We start from the raw sequence: 15,535 nt of genomic DNA, 5'->3' as shown, positions 1-15,535 counted from the left end.
AACAAAAACAGTTTAATTCTTTAATTATGACTGTACATAAAAACAAACAAACATTATAAGTGGACCTCATGGGGAAAAAATAAAATAGAAAAAGAATGCAATGTATGGGCCCATATAATTATTGCAGTGTGTGCAGTACCAGTCGAAGGTTTGGAAATCTATTAATTATCTTATTAATCTATTAATAACCTTATTAAATGTGCATTTTTCATAAACTTAAAGACATGTTGATCTAATACATAAATGGTTGATATTTGTTTATTAGATGGATACAGAAGCAGACCTTTCATATCAGGCCCTTTTTGCTGCTGCATGCAGAAGTCAATTTTTTGTGGCGGAATGGGAGAGGAGCAGAACAAAGCCGGCGTGTAAAAGAAAAACAAATCTTTTATCTCTCACAGTTAAATTCCCAACTGGGTTTAAAAGACACAGTGGCTGGGCAGCTACAACTGGCACTTGTGGAAGTGGGCAGGGGTGGTTTTAGGGGTTTATCTGCATTTTCCTCATTAGGGCTGCACAATATAGACGTAAAATGTGATGCTCAATAAAACCGATAAAGACGATATGAGAAGCAATAATTTATTTTTTAAAATAGCGTCCCTCTGATTTGATATGATGTAAGCAAAGTTTCTTTGTATATATAAACAGAAATTGAATTGTCTTTTAAGCAAATATCAAAATACAAAATTAAAAACACCATTCACTTTTGTGCAAAATAAAAAGAAACAAAAGGCTGACAGGCTGAGAAACAGTCAGCATTACCTCAACAGCTTTTTCTATAAAGGCTACAAAAACAAATAAACATACATTTATATTACTTTTTTATATAGGCACACAAGAACAAGTAAGTATTTTTATGACTTTTTTTAGGAAACGTTTTTTTTTAGGAAATGTTTTTTGTGATAATCAGTATCAGTAATGAATACTGCCTTGCGTACATAATACTAGTGTTTGATGCGTTTTTATAGGCTTATAGTTCACAATGGAGCGGCACAGAGCAATCATTAGTCTTCTAGTGGTTTGTTTCAGTAATGATATGATGTCTTTCTATGAGGTAATTTGATCTGTTCTGATCGCAGCTCTTAGCAATGTGTTTATCATGATAAGTAATTTTGCGATAACAGTAAAAATGTGATTTATCACCCAGCCTTAATCTCCACCATCACTATGACTGACCAAACCACTAAACCAGGCTGGGCTACACCGAAGATCCCAGCACTGTGGAACAAATTTATTTCAACAAAATTACCCAGTAGGCCCAACCTAGTATTTGGGTAGAGAAAAAAAAAGTTGCTGAGTAGATGTACCCAATCTTTTGACTGCTACTGTTGAGATCTGCATGGACATGAACCCATTCCCACAACCTTGGCCGAATTTGAGAGCCATACCCGTTTGGATGCTGAAACTGGTTTGCTATTCGCCAGCGTGTTATCGAAATTTTATGTTCTGTCTTAAATGCTGCAGGAGTTACATGCTAGCAGTGTCATTTAAGGTGGAATGGAATGTTTGAAAATGATGCTAACTTCAGCTTCGAGGCACTGACAGACGGACTATCACAGACACATGTTTTAGATTGCTTTGTTTTCATAATAAGCACTTGGGTTGCTGGGGTAAACTGTTATTTTACACATCTGTAATACACTAACAGTTTTATGGAATTTCTAATTACCTCCTCTTATGACACTGTTAAAAAGCTCTTCTCCTTACTGCTGCTACTTAACACATTTTGGGAGAGCTTAGCCAAAAAGCTATAGATCTTTCCACCAACCTAACACATCCCTCTCATCATTTATGGTGTGATTGTGACTGATTACTGCTTAACTTCATTCCTAGTTTCTCTCAAACTCTGGAGCTATTCTGAATGCACAAATGCAAACGTAGAAAAAAGGCGTGCAAGTGTGCGGGATCTACACATCTATTACATAAATAAAGTAATGACTTATTAGAAAACAGATCCGAGCCTAACAAAAGCCTAAAAAGCCTAAAAAAAACGTCCTGATCCTGGACCAAACATCGTATTTTATTGGACCTTGTCAGCTTTGGTTCAGGTAGCAGACCTATAATGCACATTATGACTTGTTTCATATGGCAAATTGCATCTTTCTGCAATTCAGAGTTTGCATTGTGTTCTTATTGGTCTTTCCATCTACTGTTTATGTATTTACAGAAATCAGAGGCGGAGCCTGAGCATGACCCACCCTCAGGAGCGGACAGACACTCTGAGAGAGAGCCAGACAGGCAGACCGTGCGGCCGGCGGACAGGCAGACGAGCAGGGAGTCAGATAGGCAAAGGCAGCCAGATAGAGATGGGGACCGTCAGACCTTCAGGCAGACAGACAGACAGTGTGAGAATGAGGCGGACAAACACACGCTGAGACACATAGACAGAGAACTGAACAGACAGTCGTCAAGACAGATGGACAAAATCTCGGAAAGCGAAGCAGAGAGGCAGACCCTGAGGAAGATAGAGAGAGAGCTGGACAGGCAGATGTCCCGGCCATCTGAGAGAGAGCTAGACAGGCACGCTTTGAGACAGATAGACAGAGAGCTGGACAGACAGACACTGTGGAAGGCAGACAGGCACATAGAGCGGGAGTTAGACAGACACACTCTGAGACAGATTGACAGACAGGCCGAGGCTCAGCAGAGACAGGCCAGCAAACAGTGGTCAGAGTCTCGACACCTAGACAGCCAATGGGGTGACTACAGGCAAACCAACAGGGGGCTGGAGAGGAAGTGGGCAGAGCCCAAGCAGTCAGACACGCAGTGGACGGATCTGCGGCAGGTGGACAGGCAGTGTGAGAGGCAGTGGGCGGAGAAGCAGGCAGGCAGACAGACGCAAGGCCAGCGGTCACCCACGGACAGGCCGCTGCCGCCCTATCCAGCCGGGGACAGGACGCCATCCCCAAACACGCAGGCCGAGAGGCAGATCTGTGCAGATGCAGACAGACGATTGCACTGTGACGTCATCACAGACTTCGAAAGAGATCAGCCAGCTGAGAGGCATCCATCCACAGACGCTCACAATGACCATCAGCAGCGGGTTGAGTCATCTTGGCAGTCAGAAGAGAGGTGTAGGGGAACAGGGGTTCTGGTTGGACGTCCTGTACCATGCCCATCTAAACCAAACCCCCCTCCGCAGAGCAGTAAACCCTGCCTGGCCAAACTGAGACAAAGACCCCTGCAGGAGAGCTCTGGTACTGCAACTTCTTCTTAAAAGCCTAACCTTTAAATCAATGTATTATTTGCTATTTATTCTTATTACATTACTTCATGGTTTATATGTAATTACATAATTATATTATATTTGCATTCAGTTCAATTCAGTACGTCTGACTTTTTCCTATATATATATATATATCCCTTCTACTTTCAAACACAAATGTGATTACAGACCTTTATTTTTCAGGACATTTTTCTGACGAGGTTAAATATAAAATAATCCACTTGCATTAAAAAAGGAGAAAATTAAAGGAAAATAAATGTATAAATAAATTAGTGTATTTCTCATTGGAGTGATAAAGTGGAGATAAAGAAAATTGAACTCCCAGCAGTCATGCAAGACCTGGTAGACCACCAAAAATGCCACAATCAGATAAATAGTAATTAAAGCTCTCATCTTTGAGAGAGAGGAGAAACTCAAGCTGCTTCAGATCTGAAAACATCCACAGGTGTTTCTGTACATCCTTCTACTCTGACAACTCCGTAATATGAGTCTGAAAGGATGTACAGCTGTCAAGAAGCCCATAATGAGGAAATGAAAAGAAGAACATTTGCAAATCAAACAAGGAAGCAGCTGGGGATCTCAGAATAATGAACTGACCACCCCAGACTTCAGACCTCAACATTATTGGATGTGTTTGGGATTAGGTGGATGACGAGAAGCAGAAAATGCAACCAACTTCTTACACTGAGCTTTGGAGATGTAACATATATCCCTGGAAATTTCTTTGAAACTGAAATCAAGTCTCCTTAAAAAGAATGGAAGCTGCAATAAAGGGAAAGGGTAAATTACTAAATATTAAATAAATACATTATATTTAGTTTTTTGATTTAGCGTTTTAATTTTTGAGCGTAAATTTAATTAATAAAAGGTATCTGACTTTTTCACAGCACTGTACAAAGTGTAACATATCCCTTCTGTCCATTTATAGTCCACAGTGCTCCAAAGAGAGTAATGAAATACTTCTTGTGCTGCCTCAGCTGCTCTGGCTTTCAGCACTTTGGACACGTCTATGCTAATGCCCACCTCTTTCGCACTTTCACACACAACACCACATAATGAGACTCGGTGCAGTGACCTAGAATGACATTGATTTTGAGTTTTCCACACCAAACCATAGCCGGTGTAACTAAATTATTAAATACAAATTTAAAGTGGTGGTGATAAAAAAGCAGGCATTATGATGCCTACAACAAAAATATAAGCATTCTATTTACAATACACAACAACCAGTAGATCTCTCTGGAGTTTTATATGTAATGTTTACATTGGGAAAATAGTGGTAAATCTGAAAAAATATCTTTTTTGGGACTAGTTTGCCTTACAACACCTTGCATGCACCCCTCCACCATGAATGGATTTTGAAGAATATGTTTCAGGGTAAGCTTCTTATCAGACTTTTGTAAAACAATGTCTAAGGCCTCAGGCAGCTTATTCACATCAATTTCATGGAATAGTTTCCTATAAGGGAGATTTTGGAGGCATTAAATGCCCCAGATGACTGATACCCATCATCACCACTGTGAATGAATTTTTCTAGAATGGCACATTTCACATCAAAAGCACTCAACAGGACTTTCTTTACAAACCTAATTCCAAAGATGTTGAAGCAGTATGGGAATTCTAATAAAAACAGAAAATAGTGATTGGTAGATTCTGTTTGATGTATTCAATCAAAAAAGGTACAAGAACATAATATACAGTATCTCACAAAAGTGGGAACACCCCTCACACTTCTGCAAATATTGTATTATATCTTTTCATGGGACAACACTATGAAATGAAATGAAACTTGGATATAACTTAAAGTAGTCACAGCTTGTATAGCAGTATAGATTTACTGTCCTTGGAAAAGAACTCAACACACAGCCATTAATGTCTAATTATTGCAACACAAGTGAGTACGCCTCACAGTGAACATGTCCAAATTGTGTCCACTTGTGTTGTTGTCCCTCCCTGGTGTCATGTGACTCGTTAGAGTTACAAGGTTCCAGGTGTGAAAGGGGAGCAGGGCTGTTAAATTAGTTTTTTTGGGTACAATTTGCTCATACTGGCCACTGGATATTCAACATGGCACCTCATGGCAAAGAACTCTCAGAGCATGTGAGAAATAGAATTGTTGCTCTCCACAAAGATGGCCTATGCTATAAGAAGATTGCTAACACCCTGAAACTGAGTTATAGCATGGTGGCCAAGGTCATACAGCGGTTTTCCAAGTTGAGTCCTTGTGTTCAGTGTCATGGCCAGAGGATGGCTTCAAAAAAGAGATGCATGAGTACTGCCAGCATTGCTGCAAAGGTTGAAAAAGTAGGAGGTCAGCCTGTCAGTGCTCAGAACATACGCTACACAATGAATTAACTTGGTCTGCATGGCTGTTGTCCCAAAAGGAAGCCTCTTCTGAAGCTGACACACAAGAAGGCCCGCAAACAATTTGCTGAAGACAAGCAGTCAAGAACATTGATTACTGGAACCATGTCATTTGGTCTGACGAGACCAAGATAAACTTGTTTGGTTCAGATGGTGTCCAGCATGTGTGGCGGCACCCTGGTGAGGAATACAAAGACATCTGTCTCTTGCCTACAGTCAAGCATGGTGGTGGTAGCATCATGGTCTGGAGCTGCATCAGTGTTGCCAGCACTGGGTAGCTGCGGTTCATTGAGGGAAATATGAATTCCAACATGTACTGTGACATTATGAAGCATGATGCCTTTGGTAACTGAGCTGCATGGCAGCTTTCCAACTTGATAACGACCCCAAACACACCACCAAGATGACAACTGCCTTGCTGAAGGTAAAGGTGATGGACTGGTCAATTATTTCTCCAGACCTAAACCCAATTGAGCACCTATTGGGCATCCTCAAGTGGAAGCAGGAGGAGCGCATGGTGTCTAACATCCACCAGCTCTGTGATGTCATCATGGAGAAGTGGAAGATGATTCCAGTAGCATCCTGTGCAGCTCTGGTGAATGCCCAAGAGGATTAAGGCAGAGCTAGATAATAATGGTAGTCACACAAAATGACACTTTGAGTACAATTTGGACATGTTCACTGTGAGGTGTACTCACTTGTGTTGCCAGTTATTTAGGCAATAATGGCTGTGTCTTGAGAGGAGAGTAAATCTATACTGCTATAGAAGCTGTAAACTGACTACTTTAAGTTATATCCAAATTTCATTTCTATAGTGTTGTCCCAAGAAAATATATAATAAAATATTTGCAGAAATGTGAGGCGTGTACTCACTTTTGTGAGATACTGTATAATATCTGCTTATTTTAAAACTTCTGCTCTACAACCATACAGGGCCTTTGTTATCGTATTTTGAGCTTAATAAGAAATGTTTCCAGTGGGAGACAGTTCTGGAAGGCAGGGCAGTTTAGCACCCCTACTCTTTGATAATGCAGTCATGCTGTTACACATGCAGAATGTAGCAAGTTACCCTCTAATACATCGCAATACCATGACAGATCCTGGCTTTTGAACTTTATGCTGGTAACAATCTGGATGTTCATTTTCTTCTTTGGCCTGGAGAACACAGCTTTTCTATAATTTCTATAAATAATCTCAAAGTATGACTCATCAGACCTCACAGCACATTTTTACATCAAATGAGTCCATTTCAGATCATCTCAAGCCCAAAGAAGTTAGGCAGTAGGCATTTCTGGATGCTGTTGAGATATGGCTTCCACTGTGCATAGCACATTCATTTTTGGATGTAATGACAGATTGTGGTTATTGGCAGTTCCTCAAGGTGTTATCACGTCCATGTGATGATATCCATCTCTTAATCATGCTGGTTTTTAATGCAGTACTGCATTCATTTGCAGTTTTTCACCTTTTCCTTTACACAAAGAGATTTATCGGAATTTCCCGAACTATTATGCACTATTGAGGGTGAAATACCTAAAATCCATGCAATCCTTGGCTGAGGAACATTATTTTTTTAACCATTGCCATCCTTGCTGATAAAGGTCCTGGCCATTACTGGATCCTCCTTTTGTATCCAAGTATGATTGCATCACCTAATCCTAGTTTTAATAGTTATCTTCAATTGGCAAGATAAAACATTAAATATCTTGTCTTTGTACTGTTTTCGTTCAAATACAGGTAAAGTATATTTATATATCCCTGCAAATATCCTTTCATTTGGATTTTATCTACTGTCCCAACATTTATGGAATTGGATTTGTACATAACATAAAAGTCATTGGAATTTTCTTTTAGATGTTGTTCAGATAGTACACTAACTTTTTGCAGATCATCTGTGTTAGAATGTCGTCATTGCTCTTTTGTTTTTAATATTATCCGTTCTTAAGGTACAGAAGATGAAGTTGGAGGAGAGAGAGATGGGAGCAGAGTGGAAAAGAAAGACAGAGATGGAGGGACAGAGAGAGCAAGAGAAACAGAGGGACAACCCCCTCCAATCCCAGCAAAGGTAGAAGTGTGTGTATGTGAGCAGACTTGCTTGTGTGTTTAATGTGTTTAATGTTTGCTTGTTTCTCATCAGGGTCGGCAACAAATATTGGCTAAATTGGATAATTAGAACATTTGATAACAGAAAAGCCATTTGCAAAACAGCAGGTGTGGCTGAGTTCAGTGCGAGCTCCAGTAAAAAACAGTATTTAGGGGCTTCAGAACCTTCATTATTCCCCTGTTCACTGATTAGAGTTGGCTAGAAAGTTGTTATTTTTAAGATAATAGTTAAAAAAGACAGTTTTTCTCTGCTCTCCTGCAGTACGCCACTCACTGCTGTCGAACAGAGTAGTCTCTTCAGGGTTGCCAGATTGGGAAGGATACCTGATTTAGCATTTCAGTGCAACCCAATGCAAAAAATGAAAGTAATATAAGAACAAAAAGAAAAAATAGATTTTGTTCTTCTCAAATATTTTTATATTTGAGAATGCTTGTTTTCCTCCAAAATCTTCTTCCAAAAGTGACAGTATTCAATAGTTGCAGCCCTGTTTTTCTTTGTAGTTGTGCTGAGAGTTTTCTTGAGATTTCCTACTTAGAAGACTTTTGATGCAGCTAACTGGAGGTAATTTGTGATTATATTCTTTGTGTTTGTACTCACAGCCAAAGACTGCCTCATACGTGCTGTCCCCCACTGAATCAGAGAGGAAGATTCTGCCCCTTGTGCCGCCGGCCTCCACAAAGCCTCCATTGGGATTGGCTGAGCGGTCACATACACAAGGTCTGTCCTTCTTGTCATTGGCCAATGGGAATGTTACACTTTATTCCCTGATTTCAATAATAATCAATACGTTTGAGTTTGAAGTCGTTTGGTACTTATGTGATATGTCATTAACAGTTATTATAATCATTAACAAGGAATTAATGATTCTCAAGGTATGAAGTTATGAGGTAAAAGCTGCAGCAGTAGATAATGTTGACTTGTCTTTTACACAGCTAACATGGTTTGCTGAGGTAACACTGAGAACAGAGAAAGTTTTCACTGTTTTCACTGTTTTTTGGTTCTAGCAAAGGCAGCTAGAGTAGTTAGCAAGGTGCAATTAGGGCGTCCTGGCGGGTTCTGGACTGGCGGGTTCTGGACTCCCTAATTGACCCCTTTAAATCCCAGGCTTATGACATACTAAGGCTTATTATTCAGTAACTACAGGGACTTCAATGTAAAGTGGCTGATCTATTCTTAGTTTCTAGAAGTGTGTAATTTGCCCTGGGTATTTAAGGGGATAACCTGTTAGACCCCCTGAATGTTTCAAAATTGAATTCCTTTGGGGTCCTTAAAAATAAACGTATTAAACATAAACGCCTTGCTGTCTGTTAGGGAAAAATAGATGCTCAAATACAGATTCAAGGAAAAGTCACTATTTAGTTGCTTCACCCACTTGTCTTTGGTATTCTTCACTAACTACAGCTGTAGCACTGGTCTGCCTCAGGATGGTGCTGTAGCAACTTGGTTTGCCCAGTTGGTCCTTCGTAGCCTATTAACTGTAACTTTTCTTGAGATACTTCTGAAAAACTTTACAGTACACTGCAGTATATTTGTAAATCTGAAAACTTGCCAAAGATTTGTGAAAAGAGTAAATTGTTACACATTTCTAAAACCAATACAAAACAGATGTCTATGATCTCAAGTAATGTGTGTAACTAGAACACAGCATTTTTACAGGTGAAATGGGTCAAAATTGGTAAAATCCTTTACCCTCCAGAGCCACAATCTTCTAGAAATGAAACCTTTTTGAAGTCAAAGGTGTCGGGTTTTTTCAGGCATAACGTCAGGAAGGCCATAACATGACCCCCATTTAATAAAAATCACAAGCCCAAGTGTCGAGATTGGTCCAAGAAATACATTAAGTTTCAAATGTGACATGAGATTAACACCTGATGGTCCAGATGATTGGGCCCATGGCTGGAACCAGGCGCCAGCAAGGTTGGGGAGGTATAATAGTGTGGGCAGCTATTATTAACAGTGAGCTAGCTGGACCTTTTTAACATTGCAGATGGACTGAAAATCAACTCTCAAAACTATCACTAGTTTCTGGAAAACACAGTCTTCATATAGTGGTACAGGAAGAGGTCCACAGCGTTCAAGAAGACCATGACATGTATGTAGGACAGTGTTTGATTGCATATGTCTAAGTACTCCACTGCCTAAGGATTCAAAGATGACAAATTAATAAGACTGACTTAAACTTGATTGAGAACTTGTGGGCCCTTCTCGAGCATGAGATGTACAGTGAGGGAAAGCCATACACATCTTTGAACAGCATCTGGGAGTATGTGGTGGAGCTTCAGCTACAATTGGCTATGAAAAAAGAAACTAAAAGCTTGTGTGTAGGGCAGGCTTATGAAAGTTGAAGAGTGGCTGTACTGGCAACTAAATATTTTGAAAGCTAAAAATATATATATTTGTTAATTGCTATGAATGCAAAGTTATTTGTTATTTGCTAAGCATATTTATGTTATTATTAAGTACATTGAAAAGTGAATGTAATGCAGTGGCTTAATAATTGCACACCTTTCTACAGGACTCCCAATGACACTGCCGGCAGAATGGATATTGACATGTTCAATATTGTTATTAATATAAAATAGTTTAATTCTACACATAAGCACATTAAAAAAAAAAATCTAATTTAACTAAAATATTAAGGGTTACCTTCAAAACAGCCTGAAATTGCATTTTATGGCTACTATGAAATAGGGCTGGGAATCTCTAGGCACCTCATGATTCAATTCGATTACAATTCAGAGGCTGTGATGCGATTATAAAATGATTATCGAGGCATCTTGATGCATCTTTTTTTCTATGCAGGATTTCTATTGTCTCACTATGTGAGGACTTGGTACTTTTAAAGCAAAGTATTTGTAATGATCCATAATGAATTTACTTCCAATATCTTGTATTAATAAAACAAATGGAATTGATGTGGCAAGTGAACTAGAAAGCGCTCATTCACTGCTCTTGTTTGGAGTACACGAGACACTGCTGCCACTTATCTGTGATAAAATGCGCTGTTATGGTGAAACAAGGTGCAGCGGCACATAGCACGTTACAGCCTTCCTGCCCGTTTTCTTTAGTGATTTTATAACTTCGGTTTTGGTCTCATTGTAGAGACTTTGGGGATCACTGTGTCAGTAAAATATCTTCGATACGGGTCGTGTGCAACATAGCGCGAAAGCCCTGGTTCTCAACGACTGAAAAGACTGCAGGTCACATAGCAACACAGTCTCTCCTGGCTAATAGCTACGAAAAGGCAAAGAGAGAGATTTAAGGTGAACATTAAGCGGCAGTTGGTTTCCTGGTATGTTAAATCTGCAACAAGAGACTATCAAGCACTATTCAACTTTTGAGGTAAGGTGTTCTGGCGGAGATGGGAGGAAAGTGGCTACAGCTAAAGCTTAAAGCAGAGTAAAGTAAGTCTGTGTTTTCATTGATATTTTTAGCCTATACTAGGACGTTACCGCATATGGAGACGTAGTGGACATTAGATGTTGTGGCTCCCAAGGTGGTTTGATTTTTTTTGTTGAAAGGACAAAATGGCTCTTCTTAACCTTTGGGTTGTCGACTCCTGACCTAACCTGGCTTTTAATGCAGACGGTGCTGGTCAAATTTCTCGCTCATTCAGTTGTGTTTTTGTTACGTGCCGTCCTGGCACTGCAGTTCTGCACTTCGAAGTTCCGCCTTTTGCGTTCTGTCAAGAAAATTGTTTTTTGACGTTTGTGAATCGATTCAGAATGGTTCACATCCACATCGCAATGCATCTAAGAATCAATTTGTCCCCCTCCCCTACTATGAAAAGGGGCTAAGCATCAGTTTTAATATTTGTATCTGTTCAAAGCATTTTTTCTATTCAAGAGTAAAGGGAATCTTAAGATACGCTACTTGCCTAAAAATGATGCCTGTGTAGTTCCTTAACAGTAGTCAATGCCAAGCCATATAACAGTCAAAGATTATTCCATGATTGGCGCAATGTTTTTTCATAACTTGCCACATTATTACTTAAGTATGCTGATGTGTGTAGTCATATCTGTGGCTCAACCAGTTAGAGTTTAGAATGGGAGCTGTCGATTTTTTGTCAAATGTTCTGTTACCCATTTAGACCTTCTACACATCATATTTGTGCTGTAAGTAATGAAGCTCTGGTTAATTGGTTATATGTGTATGTGGATTGTGTGCAGGTGAGGAGAGTGTGAGGCCTCAGGCTCCAGTCAAACCACAGCGTAACAGGAAGGCTCTGTCCTGTGACACAGGTATTCTTATGTTCAGGCAGATACACACAAACATGGTGACGTCTCATGTGACGTGACACTGTTACTCTCCAGTCCGGTTTGATGGTCTGTTTGTGTGTGTAACCATGTTTGTCCTTTTGCTACCTGTATGCAGACCTGTAGAGCATGCTGATGCTGTATCTTTACACTGACACATTCTGATTAAGCCACATCTCATCTGCTTGGGTTCATTTTTGATTAAAGCCCTAGGGATCCTAAATTTGTGTTTTCTTTCTAGGTAGGTTAATCTTGCTCTTATAGGCACACAGTATACAAAGCTCACCTCCTAAAAAGTTGGGACAATATGTAAAATGCAACTAAAAATGGAAACCAGTGATTTGTAAATCTACTTTGGCCTGAATTTGACCTAAAACTGTACTACAACAAGATGTTGGGACAGGGACAATTTAAGACTAGCGAAATTGTGAAATGTTCAAAAAATGTCTTAAATAGCCGATGCAGGTTACGTTGAGGCTCACCACTTTTCCAAAAGATGCATCAGCAAAGAACCCAAACGTTTAAGAACATTAAGCCTCATTCACCAACATCTTCCTTAAATTTGTCCTTAAGAAAGGTCCTAAGAAGAAGTCTACGTCAGAATCATAATGTGTTCTTAAACCGCAGAATTGTTTGCTCCTTTGTGCTCTTGACTGTTTGTAGATTCTTTTGTTACCTAAGAACAGATCCCAAATAAGAAAACAATGGTGAATGTCAGAATCTTCGTGAAAATCCTGTGAGTTTTAAAAAGAAAATTCTTCTTAAAAATGATTCATGAATGAGGCCCATTGTTCCTCAGCAAGCAATTGCAAGGATTTTAGATATTTCACCCTCTGCAGTGCATAATATTATCAAAAGATTCAGGGAATCCAGAAAATTCTCTTTGTGTAAAGGGCATGGCTGAAAACCACAGCTGAATGCCTGTGACCTTAGAGCCCTCAGATCTGCATTAAAAACCAGCATGCTTCTAGGAGAGATGTCATTAAGTGGGGTTGGCAATATTTTGGCAAACCATTGTCAGTAAACACTGTTCGTCAGTGCATCCATAAATGCAAATTAACTTACAATCCCAGACTTATTATACTATTATTATACTAAGGCGTATTATTCAGTAACTACAGGGACTTCGATGTAAACTGGTTGAGCTATTCTTAGTTTATAGAAGTGTGCAGTAAAATTTTGGGCCTCCTGGTCAGATGTCCTAGTTCCTGTGGCATGGGTGAATTGCAATGAGTGAAGGCACCATTAATGCTGAAAGACATGCACATATTTTGGAGGAACATATCGCTGTTGTCGGAAGAAACCTTATATCTCCAAAATGATGACTTCATACGAAAAAAGAAAAACCTACTTTACTTTTAATGTGAGTCAAAGGAACCAGACATTTTGGGCTAGATTTTTGGTCCATTCTTAATGATATTTACACACACTATAAAGAGCAATAGGCGTTTTCAAATTATGTGAGGTTTTCTTCCTCAACAACAATATGCTGCCTTCTAGACAACGTCTTCTTCAGTGACGTCTATGCTTAATTCAACATGACAACACCAAGAAAAGTTCTGCAAGTCTTACAACAGCATTGCTGAGTAATACGTTCTTATATCTAGACTAGTGCAGGTGCTAGACGCCTACCTGCAGTAAAGACCTGTCACCTACTGAAAATGTGTGGCGCATTTTGGAGTGCAAAATATGACAATGTACGCCCCACCAGGTTGTGCAGCTGAAGACTATAAGAGATGAATGTAATGTGGCACATGCTCCTGTCACAATGTTTTTGGAATGTGTCGCAAACATCAAATGTTGAATAAGCATCTAATTTACTAATTACTGCTTTCTGTTTTTAGTAGTATTATACATTCTGCCCCAGCTGTTTGGAATTGAGATTTGTACTCTTGGGTAATGCATACGTAAGCGATAGTCTCACTGACAATGAGGCTGATGTGGGTTGCACTGCCCTCACAGCTTTAACAAAAATGTATTCTCCCATAGTCTCCTTTTTCTGCTCAAGTTGGAGAAACCACAAGAAAGCTAACAACCAAGCGAAGACTAACCTAGCAAACATAACTGACTTAGCAAGGACATCCATTCACCTTACAAGCATTTCCTGGATGAACATTCAGCAGTAAAGTGAATACGAACTTCACCTTCTTGAAGATGCTAACGTATAAAAGCTGGATAATATTTTCAGTGAGCCTTGTATACAGTGGGGATAGTCTATAGCGGCATCTGCATATTGTCGCTGTCCAATGAAAAACAAGTATCTCCAAAATATGAACTTTACAGGAGAGAGCAAAAACACTGTTATCTTTCAATGTAAGTCAATGTAAAGATATTTTGTTACAAGTGATTTTAGAGCATTTCTATTACTCCATTCACCATGAAATTTTTATACAATGTAAAGGACAGCTGTTGTGTTGAAATGGTGTAGAAAACTAAAAATCAACAAAAATCGTGACACATGGTCTTCGTTGGCCATCGACAATATGCAGAGCTCATGTAGAGCCCATTTTACTTGTTTTATTTGTTCTTCCTCTGTGTAGCAGGCTGAGAACCATAGACTAAAGGCTGTCAATCATGTGTGCTCATTAGAATATTAGGTCACACCCAGGCAGTACTCAGACAGGTCTTAAGTCATATTTCATAATATTTCTGTCCTGTTTTTTTTTTCACTCAAACTTGGCTGGATGTTTAATATAACACTCAATTTTAGTGTCATATATACATGTCTAATATTTTACATTGTCTTCCCTCGGACTTTAGACATGTGCAGACCAAAAAGGAGCCTGAGTTGAAACAGGGAATTTCTGCAGGACTTAATAATACAGATATAAACAGAATAATTCAGAACGGTTTGATGTGAAATGCTACATTCTAGAGAAACTTGCTGAGTCAGAGGTATTTACATCAGTAGTCATAGGAACCAGATGTCTGAAGTGTATTATGAGTGCACTGTGGTAGATTGTAGTGCCCTCAAAATCATTCTGGAATTCCATTTTATGATTCGGGCACTGAGAGACACATATTCAATGGACTTATCAGTGCCCCAAAAGGCCTTTCCGGTCTAGTTCTTGTTTTGCAATAGTTTTGAGAGAAGGTTTTGGTCTGAAACCTATTTTTTAATCCATTCAGTGCGTGTTTTATTATTCATTCACTCATGCAGAGTGAGTAATTAAACCCAAAGAAAACATTTCAGTTATATTACATATATAAAACCCAGCAGAATCGTGTATGTGCACAAGACAATTTGAATAGTATCCCTGGTTCCTGTCACCACCATTGTAAAGAACTCTGAGTTGGTAAGTGTCTGTACAATGCCCCTCAAACTCACATCAGACCCCTCTGTACTTTGTTTACACCTCAGTGATTGAATTGGGCAGAAAGGAAGGAAAGGTAGGAGAAATGGCAGAACTGAGCAGTGAAAAGCTTTTCAGAGAAGAGGGTGGAATGGCGAAACGTTTGGCCTGCTGGCCTTCATTGTCACAAAACATTTCTCATTTTAAAAGCTGAAAAAGAAATAAGAGAGACAGCGTGCGCAGTTCACCACATGGAGTAATAAAATAGGTTTATGCATGGACTGGCGTTCAG

The 15,535-nt window shown here is 39.4% G+C and overlaps 1 protein-coding gene across 3 annotated transcripts in view; it reads left to right on the top strand.

Annotated features, from left to right (window-relative positions):
* The window catches only part of LOC108427497 (capping protein, Arp2/3 and myosin-I linker protein 3-like), a 125,773-nt gene that overhangs the window by 105,172 nt on the left and 5,066 nt on the right, over positions 1–15,535 (top strand). For 2 of the 3 annotated variants that reach the window (XM_037538226.1, XM_017697690.2), the window contains exons 35-38: positions 2,168–3,197; positions 7,537–7,655; positions 8,294–8,411; positions 11,864–11,935. In XM_037538226.1, coding sequence (XP_037394123.1) covers positions 2,168–3,197; positions 7,537–7,655; positions 8,294–8,411; positions 11,864–11,935 — 1,339 coding nt within the window. The remainder of the gene's footprint in view (positions 1–2,167; positions 3,198–7,536; positions 7,656–8,293; positions 8,412–11,863; positions 11,936–15,535) is intronic. The other variant, XM_017697689.2, reaches the window with a different exon arrangement.

The sequence above is a fragment of the Pygocentrus nattereri genome, chromosome 4 (genome assembly GCF_015220715.1).
Source record: "Pygocentrus nattereri isolate fPygNat1 chromosome 4, fPygNat1.pri, whole genome shotgun sequence".
Taxonomy (NCBI): Eukaryota; Metazoa; Chordata; class Actinopteri; order Characiformes; family Serrasalmidae; genus Pygocentrus; species Pygocentrus nattereri.
Note: the sequence above shows the minus strand (reverse complement) of the source record. Positions and strands in the feature narration are given on the sequence as shown.